At 42.3% G+C, this 25,724-nt stretch overlaps 1 protein-coding gene across 1 annotated transcript in view; it reads left to right on the top strand.

Annotated features, from left to right (window-relative positions):
* The window catches only part of SLIT2 (slit guidance ligand 2), an 846,763-nt gene that overhangs the window by 70,531 nt on the left and 750,508 nt on the right, over positions 1-25,724 (top strand). Inside the window, exon 4 of the mRNA XM_033948663.1 lies at positions 23,907-23,978. Coding sequence (XP_033804554.1) covers positions 23,907-23,978 — 72 coding nt within the window. The remainder of the gene's footprint in view (positions 1-23,906; positions 23,979-25,724) is intronic.

Here is a 25,724-nt window from a genome sequence, read left to right as displayed (position 1 = left end):
GCTTATGGTGCAGAAAATAGACAACAAAGGTGAAGAAGAGTGGCAAGATTAAATGCTTCAAGCATGTGCATGATTAACAAAATATTTCGTTTGACTAATATAGTTTGGTTTCCTGATATAGAGGAGGAGTGTCCTTGTGTTTAGATCAGCTACCTCAGCACCCTGAAGTTGATTCCCACTTCAGCACCTTGTGACTCTGGGCAAGTCACTTAACACTTCCTTGCCTCTTGTAAATCACACAGGAAAAGCAGTATATCAAGTCCTAGGGTTACCATATGGCTCCAGAAAAAGGAGGACGGATTGAGATATCTGGGTTTTACTTCCACTGAAAGCAATGGAAGTAAAACCTGAGTCTTACTCCATCCTCCTTTTTCTGGAGCCATCAAGTCCCTTTCCTTTTACCCTTTTTGTTCTTGGGGTGGGGGGGGGGATATACATTTTCAATTAAATGTTAGACTTGTTTTCAGTTAATATGCATTAAATTGATTTAGTGACCACTAAATTTTTTAAGGCACACTTACAAACTGAATGAATGCATACTCCTACTGCTCCAGGTGATCCATCACTGAATGCATGGCCTTTGCTGCTTGTATGGTAACGCTGGCTGTGTAGATGATATAGAGATCTGCAACAATATACCGAGCCACTGGAATTGACTTCCCCTTCAGATCAGATCCCTTGAAGGACTACTCAACTTTAGGAAAGCAATAAAAACATACCTCTTCACCTAACCCCTGCCCTTGATCAATGGATCACAAAGAAATCAATATTAGTACCAGAACCTGGTATGTGTCACATAAGGAAACTTATATTGTAAAATCTTGTACTATAATTATGGCAAATCCAACCTGTAAACTGTGTATGTATGTCAATTAGGATAAAACTTGTACTGGAAAACTTGCTCTGTAAAGATAACTATGGCAAATTGTAAAGGTAAACTGTATATTATATGCATAGTATTAGACCCTAGTATGTGTTAAGTTAGAATAATAACTTATAATGTAAACTTGTACTGAAAATCCAGTGCAAATCGTAACCTGTTAACTGTTTACTATGTATGCTTAACCTGTAACCCGTTCTGAGCTCTTTGAGAACAACGGGAATTACGGTAAATAAATAAATAACATGAATGTGAGGGCTGTCTAGTGCTGGAGGGCATGTTTGGAGATCAAGTACAGGTATCCCTGCGGCCAGCTTATTTCCAGCACTGAGAGGAGAGGTCCTATCTGGCCTCTTAAAAAGATCTGCAAGCCACGGTTCATGGCCCGTGGATGCGAGCCGATGGGCGTGAGTCTGAAGGGGCATGACATGAACCTCTTCGGAGCCCTTGAGGAGCCGGGAATAGGGCATTAACAGCTTCAAGAATATGGGGAAAAGAAAAATGAAGCTAATTCCATCTTCTACTACAGGACCTATGGACTGTCATCTTCAACCTATATCAGTATCATCGATAGATGATAAGGTAAAATTATCTTCTCAATCTGTCGCCCTGTCCTCAGGTGAACCGTCACCACCTCTTCAACCAGCTTTAAGTTCTGAAGGAAGAATTGATTCAGCCTTCAAGGATGGAGAAGAATCTTCTCCCTACCAACAATCCGGTTTGGACACAACTATAGAACTTTTAAAGCAATGCATGGAAACATCAAATATACAATGTTTGAATTCTGTTCATATGGTACCAGGGTCAAACATAAGTTCTTTTTCTAAAGATAAGATAGGATGTCTGGCTAGTGGTGACTTGTATTGAAACCTCCTTAAAGGGTACTGTTTCTAAACTCCATCAGTTTTCATCAGAGATGACTTCAAAAGTAACTGAACACGAGGCCCAACTGACTTCAATTGCAAGTGATTGGATAAATTAGATTCTTCAGTCGTTACTTTGCAAAAATCAGCAATGTCAAATATTAAAAATAGTACACTATTGCATGGTCAATTGGAGAAAATGGAAAATTTGATGAGGGCTAAAAACCTTAGATTTTTAAATTTTCCTATCTCCCATTATTTAGCATCATTGGAACTCCTGAGGATGTATATGAGAGATTCTTCAATATGCTCAGGTGGAATTGTTTACACCTGACAATATTTATTACATCCCCAGGAGCTCAAAGATTATTGATGATGAGGGGGAAATAGATCAGTTGGTATCTCCTGACAGTTTAAATATTTTTCAATTTTTGGAATCATCTAAGGATTGTATAGCTAAACAGTCTACCTTGTTGGTTACGTTTAAGACAGAATTAGAAAAGCAAGCTATTTTTAAACTGTATTTTACTAAAAAGCAGGTCTTGTTTCGTGGACATCAATTAAGAATTTTTCCCGATGTAACCAGGCAAATGCAATTTCAAAGCAAACAGTTCCTACAGTTTAAGCCTAAGGTCTTGGCTGTAGGAGCTACTTTTTTCTTAGATTTCCATGTAAATGCTTGGTATCTTATGAAAACAAATATATATTTGTGGATCCATCCCAATTAGAGATTATCCTTAAAAATAAAAACATAAGAACATAAGAATTGCCACTGCTGAGTCAGACCAGTGGTACCATCATGCCCAGCAGTCCGCTCACGCGGCGGCCCTCTGGTCTAAGACCAGCACCCTAAGTGAGACTAGCCCTACCAGCGCACATTCTTGTTCAGCAGAAACTTGTCTTAACTTTGTCTTGAATCTTTGGAGGGTGTTTTCCCCTATAACAGCCTCTGGAAGAGCGTTCCAGCTTTCTACCACTCTCTGGGTGAAGATGAACTTCCTTACATTTGTATGGCATCTATCCCCTTTCAACTTTAGAGAGTGCCCTCTTGTTCTCCCTACCTTGGAAAGGGTGAACAACCTGTCCTTATCTACTAAGTCTATCCCCTTCAGTACCTTGAATGTTTCGATCATGTCCCCTCTCAATCTTCTCTGTTTGAGGGAGAAGAGGCCCAGTATAAACCTATACTTGAGAAAGTTTCAGAAACTAATACTGTGGTTGATGATGAGTGACTTAAGGAAAGAATTTTCATTTGCCTGTTCTAATGGTATTATGAATAATTTCTTTAAGAAAAAAAATTCTACCCTATTAAGGCGCAAGATAGCCCCAATGATGTGGACTAAAATAATAGGAATGTTTTTCTTTATATATTTTTTTTTTGTAGTTCAAAATTTTTATTGAATTTTATGAGTACAGACAATGGTCAAGAATAAAATGCAAAATGTAACAAACAAAAGATGCATGGAGATTGAACAGGAATGAATGCATCTGGGAGAGAATAAAACACTGCTAAATAAAAGTATGCAAATAACCCAGAATCGATGCAGAATGAAAGGGAAAAGAAAGAAAGGGAAGAGAAGAGAAGGGAAGAGAGGTGTAGGTGAGAAAAATATGAATCAGCTGAAATCGGAACAGTCAAGGGAGAGATGAAGAGTGAGATTGCATGAAAGTGTCCAAGTATTGCCAAGGAGAATGTAAAGTGGAGGATGAAGTAGCCAGTCTTGGTAGTCTTGTTATATTTAGTTTTTCAGATGCAGATTGTTCATATCGATGATATAAGCAAAGTGAATTCCACCAAAAAGTGTAGTCCAAAAGAGAGGCTGATTTCCAGTTTTTGAGAATGTGCATAAGGGCCGTGGCAAACATCGTGTCGATCAGCTTAGGAGGACAGATCGAATGAGCAAAATATGGATGTTGTGAACGCAGAATAATCATATCAAAATGAAGATCTTGTGGACACAGGGTAATAGTTTTTATAGTTTTCCATACACGAGACCAGAAGGATTGAAGTGCGGTGCAATGATATAACATATGGTCCAAAGTTCCTTCAGTAGACATACAGTGCCAGCAATTAAGATCCGGTCTCAGTTTCGCCTTCCACATGTGATGAGGTGTCCAGATAGCTTGCCACATGAGGAAATACAAGGACTGGGAAACTCTGGATGATAGGAGTGGGCGATTGGTTTTGGTCCATATAGTCATCCAATCAATTGATGAAATCGAAATACTGAGCATGGAGGACCACTGTTGTAGATCAGAAGAGGAAAACATATTTTTTATTATGTGAAAATTGTGAATTTACTTGCATTTGGTTATATATATAATAAATGGGGGGGGGGGGGGGGAAATAACATGAATGTGCAGAAAAGTGTTCTCTCACTGAGCACATGGGGATGGCCTTGTTGTGTGCAGCCTTTTACAGCCAACATATTGTACACTACAGATCACATTGCTAGACTACTTCACCAAATTGGCAGATAAAATATTTAAGTTCGAAAGATAGTGTTTAAAGTGCTTTAATAAATTTTGAAGTGTTTGACACATGAGTGAGAAACTTGAGGAGAGTTTTTTTTGGAAGATATAAGATTTAACTTGAAGAAAACAAGTCTCTGAGGGCTCCTTTTACTAAGCCACGGTAGAGGTTTCTACCACGGCCCATAGTGCTAAATACTCTGATGCTCAAAGGAATTCTATAAGCATCGGGGAAGCGCTGGAGCCTTTAGTGCACCATGCCACGCTAGAAATATCTAAGGCGGCCTAGTAAAACCCAACGTGAGGAAAATATCTGATATTGAATAATTTTGAATTTATCTTTGAGTGAAAAGATAAGTATTGAAAACTTGAACTGTTGTATAATTTCTAGGCCAGGGAAAAATTCCTTTTGGTGGAGTTTTTTTTAATTTTTTTTTTTGTGAGGAGAACCTGAAAGCTCAGGTAGAGAGAGAGAACCAGAAAAATAAAAGAATTCCTCGGTTTTCCATTATTGTGGCTTTTCAGCCATTGGCTCATAAGAAAGTTTTTTGTCCCTTGCATAAAAATGCATAGATTATGCAAAGATCTATTAGTGCTCACTGTTCCAATAAGACATCGTAAAAAAAAGAATCTAAATAAAACAGAACCAATAACTTTTTCAACAAACTTTGCCTTTCTAATATTGAAGTCTTCAAAGTACCTGAAATAGCAACTTATTCTATATGACAGTTTGTTTACAAAGGACACAATTTATACATAAGGTGGGTTTTTTTGTTTGACAGCAAGCAGAGAAAGTGCAGGGCATGACTTAACCAGATGAAGAGGGTCACACCTCCAAAGGACTGCATGTTAAGGCCTCCAGTATGCTTTCTGGACCAGTTCAGTCTTCCATTCACAGCAGTGCTATGGCTGCCTACCTTGTTGCCCTGCCCTGCCCCACCAGCCTTCCTGTCTTGCATCACTAACATCATCAACCTGTCGTTAAATTGTTGTTTCAGGCAAGTAAATATGACCTTGTCATACCACTTCTCGCTCAGAAGCACTGGCTACCAATTAACCATAAAATAACATTTCAAGTCATCATCATTGTGCATAAGGATTTGCACAAAGTCATGCCTGATTACTTGCTTAATATACATATTCCTTATAAACCGACCAGATCTCTTCATTCCCAGCATGCAAATCTGCTTGTTATCCCTTCACCTATTAACATTTGCCTTGACTTTGCTGGTTGTTGACCTTCTATTTATTTTGTCTCCTTCCCTCCTTCAGGGGCTGTTTTATGTTAAATTCAAGAGAGTTAAAAGCTTGCTACTTCTGTCAAGCTTTTGACGAGGTTATTTTGTGACAGACAGGAGGTATGAGGTATTCAACCAGTGGATATTGATCTGTTCTCTAATTTCATTTTATCTTTCTTCTTTTAATTTTCATTGTAATTGTATCCTCCATCTCCTTATATTCTGCCTTTTTTTTTTTTTTCCTATTGGTGAGTTCTTTATTTGATTTTATGTTATTAACTTCTCTGGTACTATAAAGAATAGGGTGATATAGCATAAACATTGTAGATTTTCATTTCTTTGCTCTTAGTGGCTCATCGGCACTGGCATACTCCCTGGGAATATCATTTGTGCTTCATTTGTCAGGAAATTCACATCTTATCTGAGTAGAATGTTCTCATGAAGCTACCATACCTTTCACTTCCAGTGGGTCCATTTCATTTTTGCTCCTAGTACAGCACTCTCATGTGCTAGGATTTGGGCCGCTGTACCAGAGGGTTGCATAGAACCAGAACATGTGGCATCCATTTACTTGCTGAACTTCTGGAATAACTTTCTGCCAGAAATTTTCTAAATTTTGAATAAAGTGAATTGAAATCTACTGAAGCTGCGAGTTCAAATCCCTTGGGCAAGTCACTTAATCCCCCACTGCCCCAGGTACATTAGATAGATTGTGAGCCCACCAGGACAGATAGGGAAAATACTTGAGCACCTAACCCTCTTCCTCCCTTTTACAAAACTGCAGAAGCATTTTTTTGTGCAGACTGGCACGCTGAATGCTCTGCATCGGGAGCAGCGCAGAACATTCAGCGCGCCGGCCTGTGCTTAAAAATGCTTTTTTTTTTATAAAAGGGGGGGGGGGGATGTAAATGTAAACTATTTAGGCTATAAGTGATATATAAATGCTGTAAATAAATACTGTTTTACTTATGTGTTTGTACGTTACATTTTTTTGTTAGTTTTAATTTAACTTGTTCAAAATACAGTTGATGAAATGTTTACAAGATGAGTAATGTGTTATTATTTTAAACTGATTTGATTCAAGGGTGCTTCTTGTATGTATATATTTAAGGTAGAACACATTATAAAAACAGGGAAAATACATTTTTTAAATAGTTTGCTCACAGCTCAGTAAAATTTCAAGATAGACAGAAAACTTGTGATTGAGTATGTAAATTTTGTCAGTTAAAGACTATGATCTCCAGAGCGGGCCCAAACATCTCCCCCCCTCCCTTTGTAGCAAAAGGGAAAAAAGGTATATGCCTCAGTAATTTGTTAGAATGAAAGACTCCGTGATTAGAAGATTACTTCCAGGTGCTGTAACTCTGACTGCTCCACAATCAACTGCCAAGTCATGGAACAGGTGCAGAAATGCACAACTGCCAGTGACTCTTCAGGGCCATAGGACACTTTTGAGGAAGGAACAGGGTTTGGGGGTGGTTTGTTTTACACAAAGACCTTAATCATAGAAAAAATACTATTATTTTTAGGGCTTATTTCTCCTTGATTAATTGGAAAAATCCATACTCTAAGGCTATATACCCTCACAAAGCATTTAATCATTTACAGGTATCTTTAAAAAATAATAACAACAGGAAATGTTTTTTGGGTTTTTTTTTGTTTTACAGAACTTAAGACGCCTATTTTCTGGGATGCATGTGTTTGTGGTCCCATAAATTTGGTTTAGTAAGGAGGCAGATAGATGGCCAGACATATATACAATATATGTAACACTCCCCTCTTAAGAGTTCCTTGGATTTTGGGGAGGGGGGCTGTAGGACTCGCCTGACAGATACACACAGGACAGCTCTGTCTTCCCTCCCTCTTTATATACTATATTTCTACTGTAGATAAATCTAGTGCCTTGGTGCCTCCACCCACACAGAAAGGATGTTAAAGGGTGGATTCCCTTGCCTTTTTCTCTGAAACTACTACAAAAATCCTCAGTGGATTCCTCTTTCTCAATTGTTTCATTGCTTCTCCTCATCAGGAAGCTCTGTCCTTTTTGACAGTCTCCCACAACTAGCTCAGAACCTCTCGCATCTTTGTCATCTGTGATTTGTTCACTCTGACAGGCATCACACAACTCTCTCACTGAGCCAAGGAAACACCCTCTAATATTTCCTTCCACAGCCCCAGTTGCCATGCAGAAGACAAATAAATACATTTACTGACGGCCTGCTCTGTCAGAAAACATGACATCAAGTACTGACAGGAAAATCACACAACTCAAAATGCCAGCTTCACTAACACACTGGTCACTAACAGTGGTCAGTATTCTCAATGGAGAAGGGTAGGTAGTGGGGTTCCCCAGGGGTCTGTGCTTTTTAACATATTTATTAATGGTCTAGAAGTGGGAATAACTAGTGAGATAATTAAATTTGCTATGACATAAAGACAGGGCAGGTCTTAGGGATGGTCATACAGGACACCACACTCCTAAGGTCCCCATGACCCCAGCACTTGTCTTCCCTTTGGCAGGGCTAGGGCCCCCCCTGTGAGCCCAAGAAGAAACAGGAAGTTGCATCAGAGGAAAGTGGACTGCGATAGAGGTGACAGCATTGAAGAGGCCGTTGGCAGCACCATATGATCATTGCCACATGCCAAATATACTTTAAAGGGGGCTTTGGACTGGGCTGGAGAGTAAGAAAGATATTGCAACTCATGGGGGCTCCTTGGAGGAGCTGATATTAAAAGGAAGGAAGATGCTGGATGGGAAGGCATTTGGGAATAGATAGGGAGAGGTGGTGGGTCTGGGGGTGGTGAGAAGTGAGAGATACAGGGTGAAAGGGCAGTTGGTGACCCCAAGGGTGATGGGGAGGTTGGGTAAGTGAGATGCTGGATGAGAGAGCAGTTGTGGATTCAATGGTGGTGGGGTGGGAGGGAGAAATGCTGGACGAAAGTGCATTTGTTAAACATGGGGGGATGCTGGATGGGAAGGCAGTTGGGAAGAGAAAAGGACAGATGATGAATTTGGAAGTAGGGTAGGGGAGAGAAATGTTGGACCTGGAGATGGAAAGGAGGAAGGGAGGGAAGAGAGGAATGGATGAGGCACCAGGGGAAGGGAAAAAGAGAGGGATGATGTGTGCACAGAGGAAGAGGTCTGTGGTGGGTAGAGAGAGAGAGAGAGAGATGTATGATGCATCAGCAGGGGTGGGATTAGGTAAGACAGAAAGGGATGATGTACCTGGGGAGGGCGGAGAATAAAAAAGAAAAGCCAGATAATGTGTGGGGTGAGAGGTGGTGTGAGGTTGGAAGAGAGCGCTCAATTGAGGGTATGGGGAAGAAAGGTAGAGAAAGATGCTGAACCCAGAGTGAGAGGGAGAGAGAAGAGGGACCTGCAAAGAGGTGAGAGAGACAGGCAGGAGAGAGATGCGGGCCCTGGGGTGAGTGATGCAGAAGATAGAGAAAAAAGGGGAGAAACCGAACACAGGTACAGGAATACAGGGGGAGGGTCAGTGACATGAGAGATATGGACAGAGAAAAAAATATCAAAGCAGTCAAGAGACCCTGGAAAGAGCAGAATGGTATTGGGGGTGGGGGGTGGGGGGAGAAGGAGAACAGAGTAAAAGATGGATGGGATTTGGCCAGGGGACGAAGAAAGAGAAGGGAAACAGAGTAGAAAATGGATGGAACTTGGAAGGAGAAGGAGGACAGATTAGAGGGAGGGAGAACAGAGCAGATGACTAGGACAGGGGTAAGAAAATAGAGCACATGACTAGAGCAGAGATAGGAAAATAGAGCAGAAGTGGTAAATCAATTTTTTATAAACATGATCTGGATTTGGTGATTAAGTAGGAGAGTAGTGGGGAACAGACAGGGCAGGATTAACCAATAGGCCAAGTAGGCACGTGTCTAGGGCCCGAATTAGTCAGGGGGGCCCGATGAAAAAGGGCATCAACATTGTTTTTTTCCAAACAGTGATGGGCCCCTCAAGCATCGATCGGCAATGTGGGCCCCACCCCAGTCGGAAACGCGGCCCCCCCCCCATCGACGGAAATTAAGACAAGCAAGCAACGTGGGTAAGAAAGGCAACGGGAACTGTAATTGTGCAAGTGGTGCTGCTTGCTCAAAGCTTCCCTCTGACGCAGCTTCCTGTTTCCGCCTGGGCACATGGTGGGGTGGGGCGGGGCAGGGAGCCCAGTGTACTTGTGTGCCTAGGGGCCCTCGATGAATTAATCCTGCCCTGGGAACAGAGCAGGGAATTTTGGATGGAGTGAGAATTTTGAGAAGATAATGAGTACTTGGCAAATGGTAGGTATGAGTGTGTGTGTGTGTGTGTGTGTGTGTGTGTGTGGGGGGGGGGGTGTATGTTGATATGCTGGAAGAATGAGTGAGGGTATGAAATGGGGGCTCTCTTACCTGTGATGCTGATATTGTTGGGGAGTTTAGGGAATTTTATCAATATTTGTACAATCAGTCTGAGGTGGACTTTTCTTCATTACTGATGGATGATTTTTTGGCTGGTTTGCCACATCCTGTTCTCTCATTGAAGCAGCAATATGTGCTGGGTGGTGAAATTTGGAAGGCTATCAGAAATCTGGATCTGATGGGTTGCCTGTAGAGTTTTATTTGGTGTTTCAGGATTTGGTGCAATATTATTAGGCTTTGTAGAGATTGATGGTGATCTGGTCTTTTTTGGTGAGTCTCAGATCTGGGGCTTCCAAAGCTGGGATGGGATGCCACGTGTGGAGAATTACTTCTTTGATGTGGATTGTAAGATTTATGCAAATGTAGCTCTCAAAGTATTTACCTCTTTTAATTCATGCTGATCAGAGTGGCTTTACTCAGGGTTGGTTCACTATAGATAACTTGGGTACATTTTGGGCAGTTCTAACAATTGCTCCTAAAATGCCTGACCTTCTGGTGGCTCTGTCATTTGATGTGGAAAAAGCCTTTGATAGGAGAGTGGAATTATTTGTTTTGGGTGTTGGAATGGTTTGGGATGAGAGAGCATTTGACGGATAAGATACGGTTGTTATATATAGGGCCTAGTGTTTGGGTGTTTGTGAATGGTATTTTGTCTGATGCTTTCTGCCTTTTTTTGTGGCACGAAGCAGGCGTGTCCTTTGTCACCACTGTTGTTCAACTTGGCTCTGGACAATTGCTATATGGGAGAGTATGGGAGAGTAGTGTGATTGAGGGTGTGTATTGGAGGGGTGTGGTCATTGCAAAATGCATTCCCTTTGCTAGAGAGGTTTTCTGCTGTGTCAAGGTATATGGCACTGTGGGTTGAGAAACACTGCATTACAGACTGCTTTTGTTATTTGTGGTACTATGGTTCCCAGAAGTCCACAAACCACGAAATCACGCATAGTGAAACGCTGCCCCTGTGGGAAAACAGGTTAGGTTCCAGCAGTACATTTTACACCTCAAAACCGCCTAAAGTGAATAATGGATCTTATAGGAAAAATAGGGACAACCTTTGACAAAAACCATAGTAGAACATTTAGTGTTGCAAACTGCTGATCTCACAAGCCTTTTTTTTGGGGGGGGGGGAGGGGGGGAAGGTAGGTTAACAGTATTACTGGTCCAGTATATGGCCCATAATTCTGTGTCTGCAACTTGAGGCTCTGAGTGGAGGATCTCCTGTCAGTTGGGTCCAGGCACATCATGGAGTTGGTGTTTTTGGGCCTAGTGAAGAGAAGCAAAATACCTGTCACTATTGTGCTGTCCCTGCTGACAATGAGTTGCATTGAGTGATGCATCTTGGAAGAAGGTCTCTTATACCACTTGGGCTTTCCATCTTGGGAGGGGAGGGGGTGTCAGAGACCAGTAGGATGCAGGAGGAGGAAAAACAATAAAGGTGTTGATTTTCATAGGCATTTATCTGGAAATTGAATATTGTATATTGGTTGTATGCTACAATACATGATTTTTGTTCCCAGTTTCTAGTTTGGAAATCATGGTGCAAGTACAGGCTTGGATGTTAATGCATAGGCTAAGTCCGAATGTGAGAAAAACTGAGCTGATGCTTTTGTCACTAACAATGGATCCAGCTTTTTTAGGGAGTTTTATGCTGGGAGATGACATTTTACAGTTTGGCTCTGTTTTACAGAATTTGGGGACTGGAGTTGATTCTTGGTTGATGTTGCAGCCTTAAGTGAAAAAAGAGATTCAGTGAATTTTATATAAACTGTTGATCCTGGCACCCTGGCATCCTGTTTGTCTGCCTTGTCTGTTTAGATTGTAAGCTCTTTTGAGTAGGGTCTGTCTCCTTTGTGACCCTGTACAGCACTGTATGTCTGGTAGCGCTCTAGAAATAATTAATAGTAGTACTGTAGTAGATTATACATAAGTTGAAGCCTTTCTTGAGTGAAGATCATTTTTGGGTGGTTGTTTAGAACCTAATTATAACTTATTTGGATAGTTGTAATGTTATTTATCTGAGAATGCCAGTTTGTCTTCGGGCATTACAGATGGTAAAAAATGCTGCTATAAGTTATTATTGAGACCCATCATGTGAACATATTCTCTTTCAATTTCATTACCTTTGTTTCCTGTTTTATGGAGAGTGACCTTTAAGATACTTGTGATGTGGAAGATGTTATTCGAGGCACCAAGGTGCATATCCAATCTATTGATGCTTTATCAGCCTTCTAGGTCTTTACAATCTGAAGGTCAGCGATGGTTATAAGTACCCTTCTCAAAATTAGTGAGCTTGATAAAGATACAGGATCATTGTTTTCAATAGGAGGTCTAGTTCTACGTGATATATGTGGATTGAGGTTATATCATTCTGGGAGAAAGGGAAGGATTTGTTTCAATAGGCTTTTGAGCTTTTGGAATGAGAAACTGATTTTTTGAATGGAAATATATGATCATAAGCACATAAGCATAAGCACATAAGCATTGCCTCTGCTGAGTCAGACCATAGGTCCATCATGCCCAGCAGTCCGCTCCCGCGGCAGCCCCCCAGGTCAATGACCTGTAGTAATCTATTACTCTACTACTCTATTACTTTACAGCCTTTTGTACTGTATAGTAACCCTCTAATTGTACCCCTGGATCCCCTTTCCCTTCAGGAACTCGTCCAATCCCCTTTTGAACCCCAAAGTCGTACTCTGCTCTACCACCTCCTCTGGAAGCGCATTCCAGGTGTCCACCACTCTCTGTGTGAAGAAGAACTTCCTAGCATTTCTTCTGAACCTATCTCCCTTCAATTTTTTTGAGTGCCCTCTAGTTTTTGTTGCCCCCGCCAGTCTGAAGAATCTGGCCCTCTCTACCTTCACTATACCCTTCATGATCTTATAAGTTTCTATCATATCCCCTCTAAGTCTCCGCTTTTCCAGGGAAAAGAGCCCTAGCTTCTCCAGCCTCTCAGCATATGAGAGGTTTTCCATGCCCTTTATTATTTTTGTCCTTCTTATGTTCTTGGTTGGGAGACCAAAGTTGGACACAGTATTCCAAGTGTGGTCTGACCATTGCTCTATAAAGCGGCATTATAACTTTCTCCGATCTACTCGTGATTCCCTTCTTTATCATGCCTAACATTCTATTTGCTTTCTTTGCCGCTGCCGCGCATTCTGGGAGTTGGCTGAGGGGTTCTCAGAGTGGTTCTTCCCTGATTGATTGTGTTTTCTGTATTTTCTCTGTTTTATGTTTTAAGTTATGTAGGTTTTATTGTAAGCTGCTTAGACTTAAGATATGCCGAATATAAATATTTTAAATAAGTGTCAGTGAGAGGGCACTGACGGGGGAAGTTATCAATGTGGGTTACTGTTAAGTTGGGTTATTTTAACACAGGGTCTCATTCAATAAAATGGGACCCTGTGCTAAAGTAACTTGACTTGTGTTAAAATAACCTGACTTTAACAGTAGTCCACGCTGATGACTTTTCCCCTAACTAGATAGTGCCACTAAATGTTTATTCAATTTTCTATATTGTTCTCCTAAGGGAGCTCTGAAGGGTTTACATGAATTTATTCAGGCACTCAAGCATTTTTCTCTATCTGTCCCAGAGGGCTCACAATCTATCTAATATACCTTGGGCAAGGGGGGGATTAAGTGACTTGGCCAGGGTCACAAGGAGCAGTGTGGATTAGAATCCAGAACCTCAGGGTACTGAGACTGTAGCTTTTAACCACTGCGCCACACTCTCCCCTATTATTTCTTCTCACTGCCTCAGCACTAACCAAATCAGGGCCAGCTCATGAAGTTGTGGTGCCCTGGAGCAGCTTCAATGCCCCTGCCATGCACCCCCTGCCCTGGGATCAAACACACATTTTTCAACTACCTTGGCATTCTTGTTTTCAGGCTAGACATTATGAATGTACATGGGAAGTTTGTATATAACAATGGCAATGCATGCAAACCTCTCGTGTACATTCATGATGGATAGCCAGAAAACTGGCTAAGTCAGTGTTCCATGGTATAGGTGAGGACACAGATCAGAATGAAAACTAGGTAACTAACCATTAAAGTTAGAACAGCAAAGTCTGTGCTAACTATATCCAGTTGTACACTTCCCCCTCCGCATTCGCGGTTTCCCTACTCACGATTTCACATTATTATGATTTTTTTTGGGGGGGGAGGAGGGAAACCCCCCCATATTTTTGTCTTCCCCCCGGCATCCTGGCCTTACCTGGTGGTCTAGCTCAGTGTTCTTCAACCTTTTTACACCTGTGGACCGGCAGAAAAAAAAATAATTATTTTGTGGACCGGCAAACTACTAGGACTAAAATTTAAAAACCCCGTTTCCACCCCATCTCCGCGAGCTCGGTCCCCACAAATCATCTGATCCCATCCACACAAGCCTCAGTTATGATTTTATATTGAATGTATTTTATTAAAGTATAAAAAGAAACAATATTCTGTACAATTGTCATTTTATAAATACAAATAATTCAGAGCAAGGATCAACAAAACTCCTGTCTCCCCTCTCCTTCACATATATCCCCTCTACTATCAAGAAAACTGAACAAGCCAAATTATTACAGAATGCTACACAGAAATATCATGCTAACAGAATACTGCAGTCACAGATGACAGGAATAGTTTTAGGGGAGTGCAACTAGGACAACTATCCCCTGGTCAGAGAGCGCCCTAAGCCAGCTGGAAGCTAAAGAAGCACTGCCTGGGTTTTGCAGTTCCCAGTTATGTCTAACACCAGCTCTAGCAGGATATATATTTCAAATCTGATATATTCTAATCACAAAATAGAAATAAAATTATTTTTTTCTACCTTTTGTCGTCTCTGGTTTCTGCTTTCAATCTTCTTTTCACTCTCTTCCTTCCAGCGTCTGCCCTCTCTGTCTCTTCAATCCAGCATCTGCCCCTTCCATCCACTGTCTGTCCTCTCCCCCTTCCATATGGTATCTGTCTTCTTTCTATGCCCCTCTCCCCTTTCCATCCAGCTTGTGCCCCCTCTCTCCTTTTTACATGATTAATTCCAGCTTCACTGCTCTCTTCATTTTTATCTCTCCTACACCAGATCTATCATCGTTGTTCCTCTCTGCTTATTTTTCTGCTGACCCCTTCCTATCATCAATCTCTCTACTTTCTCATGCCTGTGTCTCCCCTTCCCCTCCTCTAATCTCTCTGCCAGCTGTTTCCTCCCTTTTTTCATTCTCCCTTCCCTCCTCCTCATGTCCAGCAGTAACTCTCTTCCCTTCCTCCCCTCCCAGCAGCATCTCTCCTTCTCCCTCTCCAGTAGCAGCTGTCCCTTTTTTTTCCTTGCCCAGCAGCTTCCCAGATTCCTTTCCCTCCTCCCCTCCCAGAAGCATCTCTCCTTCTCCCTCTCCTGTAGCAGCTGTCCATTTTTTCCCTTGCCCAGCAGCTTCCCAGATTCCTTTCCCTCCTCCCATCCCAGAAGCATCTCTCCTTCTCCTTCTCCAGTAGCAGCTGTTCCTTTTTTCCCTTGCCCAGCAGCTTCCCAGATTCCTTTCCCTCCTCCCCTCCCAGAAGCATCTCTCCTTCTCCTTCTCCCTCTCCAGTAGCAGCTGTCCCTTTTTTTCCTTGCCCAGCAGCTTCCCAGATTCCTTTCCCTCCTCCCCTCCCAGAAGCATCTCTCCTTCTCCTTCTCTCTCTCTAGTAGCAGCTGTCCCTTTTTTTCCCTTGCCCAGCAGCTTCTGATAGTGGCTTTCTCCCCTCCCAGCAGCTCTTCTTACTTCCCAGCGCAGCGATTCAGGAAGGCAGCCTCGGGTCCTTTGTTGGCCGCCTCTGAGGAAAGAGGAAGTTGCATCATCAGAGGCAGCCGCGACTCAGCAAAAGCCCCGAGGCTACCTTCGTGAATCGCTGCGCTGGGAAGTAAAGGAGAGCTGCAGAGAGAGGAGAAAGCCACTGTCGGAGGCTCCCCAAGATCTCTCCGGCCCAGCGCAGACTTCAGATGTTGATCTTGCCGGCCCTGCGCGGACCGGCAGGAAGTTGAAGTGAGTCAATCTTGCCGGCCCTGCGCGGACCGTCAAAAATTTCCTGCGGACCGACACCGGTCCGTGGACCGGCGGTTGAAGAACTGTGGTCTAGTTGGTTTTCGGGGCAGGAGCGATCTTCCTACGCTCCTGCCCCGTGCAGATAGCCATTAGGAAATGGCTGTGGGGAGTTCCCGTAGTCTCTCGAGAGACTACGGGAACTCCCCACAGCCATTTCTTAAAGGCTATCTGCCCCAAAAACCAGCTAGACCACAAGGTAAGGCCGGGATGCCAGGGGAAGGTGGAAGGGAGGCGGGGTGGGTCAGAGCCGGATATTCACATTTTTTCACCATTCGCGGTCCGGCTCTGCCCCTATCCCCCGCGAATAACGAGGGAGAAGTGTAGTGATCTGAAGATTCCTACTAAATGGATAATATTTGTGGGATGGTGCTGAAACCTGATGTTCAGGATGGCTAGCCAGTATCCAGGGCCCAATGCTGAATATCTAGCTTCAGTTTGGTGGCTAGTGTTTTGCTTAAACAATAATCACTACAGTTAAATATGAGATGGAAAACATTTTAAAAGATAGAACTCTATTTGAAATACATTAGTATAATATAAGTAATTAGCAGATTACTTTGCAACATAGGAAAATTTAAATTCAAAAGTTTGCTGCAAGTGCCTCTTAAAAGGGGGCAATCAGTTGTTACAGTTTGATCCTCAGACTTTATACTGGTTTTTACAGTTGCAGGAGATAAAAGCTTTGTGATGGAGAGGTCTGAAACATAAAATCTTTTGAAGCTCAGGCTGCCCATGCCAAGGCTCAGTCTAACTCTTAGCTGCATGTTTTATTCAGGCATCAGGCTGGCTTCTCACTAGGCCTTTTATTTATTTATTTTTATGGCTCTCCAAGTTAAATTGTGGTGAGAAGGCCTGTTTGCTCTTTGCAGACCTTTTGACGAATTCCAAAGCCCTGAAGGCTGTTTATTTTTCCCACATCTGTTTTGTGCTCATCCTTTGTGGCAGTGTTTGCTGGTCGGTGTCCTGTTCCTTTCAGCTAAGTGACTGCTTGCTTTGGCTTTGCCCCTCTTATGGAACATTCTGTCTTGGCCTAACAAAAAAAAAAAAAATGGAGCTCATTTTTGGATTTACAGATTTTTGTATTATTTGATTAGATAGGTTCCTTTTTGCCACTGTAATATTAGATAAGAAGTTTTCCTGTAGATAATAATTTTGTGTGGATTGGTCATTTTAGAAAATTCACTTAGAAAATACCAAGTAAGCTGACATATACAGGCTTAATTCTTCCAGTGTCAAACTATAGTCACCAGTAGACCCCCCAACGCTGCTGCGTTCAGTATTTTTTTTTTTTTCTAGTTTTTTTGTTTTTTTTTTAATGTGGTGATGAATTCTGTTGAGCATAGTTAATTTTGGCAGAACACTGCAACAGCAAAATAAATAGCCAAGACACAGAGCTGGTAGAATAGCAATCTTAAAAATTCTGGATGATGAGAGGACATTAGAGCAACTAGAGAATGAACCAAGAAGAGTACTCTGGTGCCCTCATTATGCACTGTTCCATTAATGAGACAATTTATGTAGCACGCTTGTGGCAGCCTAGTATCCTGGCACTCTGTATAATTATAATCATACCAGTTCAGAACTGAGCCAGCACCTACCTCTGGCCCTGATGCACAAAAGTTTCCTTGCCAGTAAGACATGTTAAAGCAGTCTTACTGGCACATAAACCATTCTCCCAATGTTCAAAAGGGTTCTCCTTGGCTGCTATGGATCCTCCTGTAGCAGCCAAGGAGAACCCTATGCAAATGTACCACAAAGAGCTCATTAGTATTCTAATGAGCTGTTCTTGCAATGCACAAAATGGAACACCCCTTCCCCCATTTACAATTGTTAACTACTGGCAGATGCACAAAAGGGACCCCTTCCTGTTTACAATCGTTAACTACAGGCAACTCTGGGCTCTGGAACTGCTGGTATCTGTAGTGGAGCCATGATTTCAATGGTCACAGCCATTGTGCATGTGTTACATTGAAATAAAATAAAAATAAATAAAAGCAGGGATCTTTGCCAGCTCAGCTGATCAGGGATTCCCCTGCCCCAATCAGCTGAACCAGCAGGCAGGAAGAGCAGGGGGCTGCTTTTTAATGGCAGTTCAGACAGGCAGGAGGAGGAGCTGTGCTAGCGATTGCTCTTCTGAGCCAGCGTCAGGCAGAGTTCCTCCCCCTTTACCGGTGATGCTCTGTACAAATAGCATGCATATAATTTGCATGCTATGGTGATGAGCATCACCAGTAAAAAAAAAAAAAAAAAAATCACCCCCACTGCGGTATTTTTTACCATGGTGTTGGAGCTTTGTGCATCCTGCCTTCTGTGTGCATACTGCTGCTGGACCTTTGCATGGGAATCTATGAGAGGCGAATGGGAATAATATTGTGAAACATTTAAGGCATAACTTTACAATAGCTCAAACACACACACACTCACTCTTGATGTTTGTAGTAGAGAGGGAATTCACAGAAAATGTCATTTATTTATTTATTCGATTTTCTCTACCATTTTCTCAAGTGAGCTCAGAATGGTTTACATGAATTCAAAATGCCGCTGGTCCACTCCTTTCAATAGTAATACACCAAGAGTGCCGAGATTTGGCACTGTTTTGATGCCAGCAGCCTAGTGGACAACAATGACTGGAGATTGTTTCTGTACACCCACACTACTTGAAGGAATATTCCCAGTAATGTTTCTTAGACAATAATCCAGCTGTTTCTATAGACGATTTATTAACATTTGGGACCCCTAACTGGGAACTATAATGATGCAAGTTTGTTCTGCCTTATTAATTTGGAGTTGTAAAATGATGGAGTATTTTATGAAAGAAAGTGGTAGGAATATAGGGAGTAAGAGATATTATGTATAGTAATAGTGGGTTTGAGATTAAAGGAAAAGATGAAATTAGTCTGTAAATGACTTCTTGGGCTGGGAGGTGTTAAAAGAGGGAAATATGTCTCTTCTTTTGTTGTTCTATGAATCTTTATGGATGTTTTTTGAAATTCCTGTACAATTGTATTGAGTGACTCAATAAAAGATACTGAGGCTCCAAGGGAGGAAAAATAACTCAGTTTCTGAAGTTAAATGCAAGCTGCCTTATTCAATTTGCATAATAATGAGGTGCTTTGCAAGCACATGCATGCTTTGCATTTTATTATGTAGCTTGCATTGTGATAAAATAACATGTTAGATAAAATAATGTGCAATGCTTCTATTTAATGAACATTATGGGGCTCATAATCGAAACTGAAAAACATCTAAAAACCGGCCTAAATCGGCACTTGGCCGATCTAAAAGACAAGTCGTCCAAGTGCTGGTAATCGAACCGGGTTTTAGACGTATTTAAAAATGACCTAGGCCTTCACAGTGCTGCTGAACGACCAGAGCTAAAAGGGGCATTTCAGGAGGAGGTTCGAGGGCGGGATGTGGGCCATCCTTAACTTAGTTGTACTGCATGTATAACTGAAAGTTTTACTACACTGCCTACAAGAAGGTATCCAAAGTGACCAGATAAGCACTGCAGACACAAAGTAGAGACCCCCACACACTGCCCCAGTGATCACTGGCTCCCCCCTAAAAATCTTAATAACAACTTTACATTTCTGCCTCCAGAACATCAGCACCTGGCAGCCTGGCATAGGAAAGCCTAGTAGAGCTGCACAGAGGTGGCTTAAGTGATCTTGGGGGTGGGTTAGTGAACCATAGAAAGGAGGACCCAGGACCATAAGCCACTCTTAAACACTGCATTCATGGTGAAAAATGTGCACCTCCCAAAAAAAGCCCTAACTCTTTTGTACTGCCATAAGGGCTATTGGGGTGGTAGATAGGTAGGTCTAGTAGATTCTGTGGGTGTTTTAGGGGGCTCACCATGACCTATAAGGGAGATGTAGTGAGATGTGTATGTGGGACCCTTTTTGTGAAGTACCCCACTACTCTGGTGCCATGTCTGGGTGTCCAGTCCCTTACTTTTCTGGCCCCTCCCACACCCAAAAGGTCTTTTTCTAAGCGTTTTTGAGTTGGACAAATTTTTGGTCAAAAATGGGGTATAAAGATGGATGACTTAGTGGTCTGGACGATCAGATGGCAGTCTGGACGTACAGTTGGACGATTTTCAGAAAAAAAAATATGCTGGACGTATTTTTAAAAAATGGACCTTTTCCCGTGTCTGACTTTGGGCGACTTGCGACTTAGGCCCAGACAGACTTAGAAGTTTCTTTTGATTATGCCCCTCCACACGTATGTGGAAAAAACTGTGTGTTAAGGGAAAACACATATTAGGACCCTTTTATTAAAATGTGTTAAAAAATGGGCTTTGTGTGTTTAAACGTGCTAAGCACATTTTTAATGTGGCCCAAAAATTAGGGTTACCGTATGTCTGGATTTGCCCAGATGTATCCTCTTTTTAGAGGTCTGTCCAGGTATCTGGATGGGTTTTGAAAACCCAGCACTTTGTCCAGGTTTTGAAAACCATTGAGCTCTGGGCCGTGTCTGGAGGACATCTGAGCAAGCGTGGATGCGACCTGATGTCATTGTGTCACATCCGTGCTTAGGCTATCTTCAGACACCGCCCTGAAGTAATGGGATTTGTGTGGGGCCAGGGGTGGGCCAAACAAGGCAGGGCTATGGATGGGGCTGGGGGACAGAATGGGGCGGAACTACATGTCCTCTTTTTCTGAGGACAAAATCTGGCAACCCTATCAAAAAGTCTTATACTAATTTTTCTATCTAGGAGGCACTGAGTTCTCCTGGTTAAGCCTGCATTATCCAGTTAGTGCACTAATGCGAATACTCTATCCGGATAGTGCTCCATCCCTCCCTTCTGAAAATATAATCCCCCAAATTAAATAGCATGTGATTAGTGCATGCTGACAGGCAAATTACTGCTAAACGCTTTAACCCATTTTGTGGTAAGCCTTTTTTTCCCAGCCTAAGGGCCTCACTAGTAACTACCCTTTTAAAATCTCACCTCCTTAGGAATAAATTCATTTTGGATGGTTAATAGATTAAGCCATTGGTCATAATGCTAGGAGGTATGCTTTTTCTAATGTATTGCTTTCAAAGGTGTGATGTTGAGACAACGGCCTGACTTTGGGCTCGATTCACTAAGCAAACCGATCGTGTACCGCTCGGTTTGCGCTCACTTTCCGACTCTGGCTCGATTCACTAACCTTCCTCCAGACCCCATCCGCACCCTATCCGATCTGTGCATGCAAATGAGTAAAAAGGCATGTAAATTTCTTAACGCGTTGATTCATGAAACCATTTCATCCAAATCGACTGTCCTTTCCGTTCCAAAAGGTTACGACTGCTGAGGACCAGTCGTTTACATCCTCGCCAGCTATTTCTGCCTAGCAACTGACGCATGCATGTTAAGAACCCCTCCAAAAATCCTAAATATATCAAAACTTTTAAATATATGTAAATCTTCATGTGCATAAGCGTTAGAAATAATTTTTATTTCTTTTTTTTGGAGTGCGCATAGTGAGCGCGGGAGTGAATCTCGGATTTGTAATGCGCATTGCGAGAAAATCGCGGATTAACCCCGTGCTCTCCTTGCACATTGTACATTTCAAATATCAATGCCAAATAACAAAAAAAAAAATCCAAAATCAGATAAAACTTTCATGGGCCAGCTATCCCTCCCCCCTTCCTTCCGCCCCATTTCTACGCAGCGAAGTCCTAAAGAGCTAGCGCATGCTTTATGAGCTTCAAAACCAACAGGGATATAGTGCGCACGCGCGTCAATCGATGTTTCAGCGCTAATAGCGGCGTGTTTACGATTGGATCATTTGCGTGGACAAGCTTTACTGAATCGATCGGCTACAATGACTCGGAAATGGATAGGACACGAATAGGATAGATTTGGGGACTTTAGTGAATCCTGCCCTCTGTGCATTCTAGAAATTTCTATTTACTTGATGATTAAAACCATGTCACGTAGGGATTAACCTTAGGAGTGGCCTAGTGGTTAGATCAATGGACTCCTAACTGCGGAGATTTCAAATCTTCTTCTCCACCCTCTCTCAGGCCCTCCCCTTTACACTCTAACCCCTAGTGACACGTCTTGTAAATTCGTTTGTAAGCCCTTTGCAGTTAGGTCTTAATGTGCCTGAATGTTGATAATGCTGTACACTAACTTGAACATCCTTTGCAAAGATGGGCAAAAAATCCTTCAGTACCTTCCTGCTCTTCAGCAGCAACTCTGGGAATTGGTATTGGTTATTTTTCCTGTGTGCATGAAGGGCACTGATGAGGCATGAATAGAGATATAAGAGGTAGACTCTTCTATGTGGGCCTGACAATAGATATTTAATATACCAGAGAAGTTTAATTTTTTTCACAGGACAGAACTTCCTACCTAAACAGTTTTAAGTGATTTTCCCCCTCTTTTACAAAACTGCGATAGCGCGAAAAGCCATGCTGAATGGCCCACACTGCTGCCGACGCTCATAGGAACTCAGTGAGCGCAGGAGCAGCGCGGGCCATTCAGTGCGGCTCCCTGCGCTAGAAACTGCTATCGCAGTTTCGTAAAAGGAGGCCTTGGTGACAATGAAGTGATGACTGCTTCCTCTTCCGGCGGTCCCGCCCTTTCTCTGATGTCAGAGAAAGGGCGGGACCGCCGGAAGAGAAATATGCGTAGCGCAGGGCTCAGAGAAGGGGCAGGACCGCCGGCAGAGGAAGCAGCTGGGCTCACTGGCATCCGGAAACAAGGTAGACAGCTTCTCCATGCGGGAGGGGGAGGGGGGGGAGGCTGTGAGGGTGCGAGCGGTCCTTTGGGTGGGGGGTGCGAGTGGTCCTTCGGGGTGGGGGTGCGAGCGGTCCTTCCGGTTGATGAATTGGGCGTCGGGGGAGGCATCAGGCTTTCAGGATGGGGACAGAACTTCAAGGGGGGACAGGCAGACCTTCAAGGGGGGAGAGGAGAGTCGGGGCGGGCAAAAGGAGAGTCAGGGCGGCCAGAGGAGAGTCGGGGCGGTCGAAAGGAGAGTCGGGGCGGGCAAAAGGAGAGTCGGGCGGCAACGGGAGAGTCGGGGCAGCATGCGCGGTATACGGGTGTGCGCGGTATATAAAAATTTCTCTACATAAATTACAGTTTCCCGCGCGCTATACCCGTGTGTGCGTTTTACACGAGTGCGCGGTATATGAGTGAAAATACGGTAATGAGGTGGTGGAGAAGTGCATTTAAGGTGGCTTCAGCTGAATTTTGAAATCAGCTTCCAGTAGATCTTAAAAGAGAAGAAACCTTATTTTAATTTCAGAAGGGTTTAAAAATGTTTCTCCCTTACAGCTTGAAAGATGCAATTTCTAATTCTTGTTGGATCCGTTCAATATATTTTTTTTGTATACAGTATGTAGACCATCTGTAATGGACCATATTGAATCCAAGAAGAGGTGGTATAAAATTTTATTAAATAAAATATAGTGCCCAGGTTATAAAATCTATCTTTAAGTTCTGGGAGAGCAGTTCATTCCAGAGCCGCTGAATGATGTCACTCAGTTATGTGCTATATCAGTCCTGCTATTTGAGGAAAACCTGTTATGGTTGAGCTACATTGCTTTTGGTAATACAAAGAGAATAACATTAGTTTCCCTTTCACTGAGAGTAACAAAACCCAGACTTTAAATATACAGCTCATTAGGGAAGGGAGTGATGAGAAGCAAAACACTGATGAGAAAAAGGGCTAAGAAGGTAGAAAAAACAACAACAACCCAGGAACGTTTTTGAAGTTTTTAAAAAAAAATATTTAGCTCGTGCCTTTTCATTGTCATCTCAGTATTCTGGTGCAGTAGGTATTTTCCTGTCCTGAAATGGCTCACACTCTAGAGTAGTATTACCTGCTAGCTAATTCATCCTCCAGTGGGATCAAGGCATTCAGGCATGCCAGTAACATGTTTGGTTCCATGCTATACAAATATCACAAGCCTGCCATGCATTTCCTGCTGCTAGTCCTTACTATTGTGCCTCAACAACTGACCAACTGTTACTATCTCTCTGCAGACGTCTGAACCGAAATAACCTTCAAGTATTCCCAGAGCTGCTTTTTTTGGGGAACCCGAAGCTCTACAGACTGTAAGTGATTTAAAATTTGCTTCTTAAGGCTGGATTGTACCTTGTGAATTCCTCTATCTGCATGCCTAACTTCTGCTTTAGACAGTCCACAGATTACAAAACTAGCTTTTGTTTTCTCCCGGTGTTGGCTTCACAGTGTTGATGGTTATTGACATGTCGAGAGCAAGCTGCTGTAATCCTGGGCTTGCACCCAATGTTGTAAATATGGGACATTCTTTCAGGAACTGTTAAGTTGTGGTTTTATAAACAAGTGTATTGGGAAATCAAGCCAGACAACACGTTGTAGGACAGGTGGGAAATTTATTTGTTACTCTTTGAATGCTGTTGAAATAAAGTGATATGAGATGAGCCCCCTTTCCTTCAATATGTTCTTTCCTCTGAGGAAAATGGCATTGTGCTTGTTTTTTGTTTCATGTTGTATGATAATATAAATTCTGTTAAACACAATTTTTTTTTCATCTTTATGTTCATAAGTTGTGCTCCATGTACTTACCTGGATAGAGAAGTTGTTGATCTGAAAACTTGTACCTAGCCGTGAAAATGGTCGCATTGTTTCTATACTTTTTAAAAAATTTAGAACCATCCTTTTTCATTGCTGCTAAGATTTACATGGGTAGATTAAACAGTTGGACAAATATTTTTCTAAATACTTTAAATGTGGTTTCAGCATCAGATAATCACTCATATCTGGAATATAAAAGAACTGTGGTTTTGTTGCAGATGAAATCAAATGCATTTGTGTTTTCTATTGATACCTATATAAAATGTATGCTGTCCATTTCTTAGGTGATTGCTTTTCCACCTTTTGAACAATTTTCAATCTGGGCTTCAGGTTTCTAGTGAATTTCTAAGACTAACCCCCTTCTTCCTCCTTTTATCAAGCGTACCGGCTTACATTAAAAATCTCTAGCACAGCTTGATAAAAGGGGCGCTAAGTAATGGCTGACTGTATACCAGAATTATTTCATTTTCTAATGTGTGAGTTTTCATTTGAGTGGTTGATGGAGAATTCAACTTTCTGGCTAAATAGCAGCAGTTCTCTACGTGAAACTTTGACCAGTTTATAGACCTCCTAACCTCTAGCCAGGTGGATGTTCAGGATGTCCTCAATGAATATTCATGACTTATATTTGCATGCACTGGAGGATATATTTCATGCATACCCATTGGGAATATTTGGAAAACCTTACTGGGACTAAGGGGCCAGTTAAGCACCTTTGACCTAGGGATATCTGTGCCAGTCGGGAGCTCTGCAGCAGTGAAATTAGCATGTGGGAATGATTCAGTATTGCTGGATTTGAAAATTTTTTGCTTCAGAGTAGTCATCAGTCTCAATATCTTTTTCATAGAAAATCATATATAGTTCCCTTTTTGAATTGACGGTGTTGTAGCCATAATTCGTTTTGACGGGAAAATATACTAAACATTTACCACAGAGAATCTCTTTCTTGGAATATGCTTGAATTTACTACTGTGCGTTATGGAGGAGGCTCCCATGGTCTATTTGGTTCTGCACATTCCATTAGGGTCCTTATATCTGTGAAATGCAATTAAGGGGGGACTCCCTCAAGGGGTGCTAACTGATCTAGTTACCATTAATGATTAGTGTGCCCTAAATGCTAAGATGCCCATAGGAATATAATGGGCATCTTAGCGTTCCAAGTGCTAACATGTTTAGTGCACGCTAAATTAGTTAGTTCCCCTAGATCAGGGGTAGGCAATTCCGGTCCTCGAGAGCCGGAGCCA

The sequence above is a fragment of the Geotrypetes seraphini genome, chromosome 1, assembly GCF_902459505.1.
Source record: "Geotrypetes seraphini chromosome 1, aGeoSer1.1, whole genome shotgun sequence".
Classification (NCBI taxonomy): Eukaryota; Metazoa; Chordata; class Amphibia; order Gymnophiona; family Dermophiidae; genus Geotrypetes; species Geotrypetes seraphini.
The sequence above is the reverse complement of the archived record's forward strand: the minus strand, read 5'-3'. Positions and strand labels throughout refer to the sequence as shown.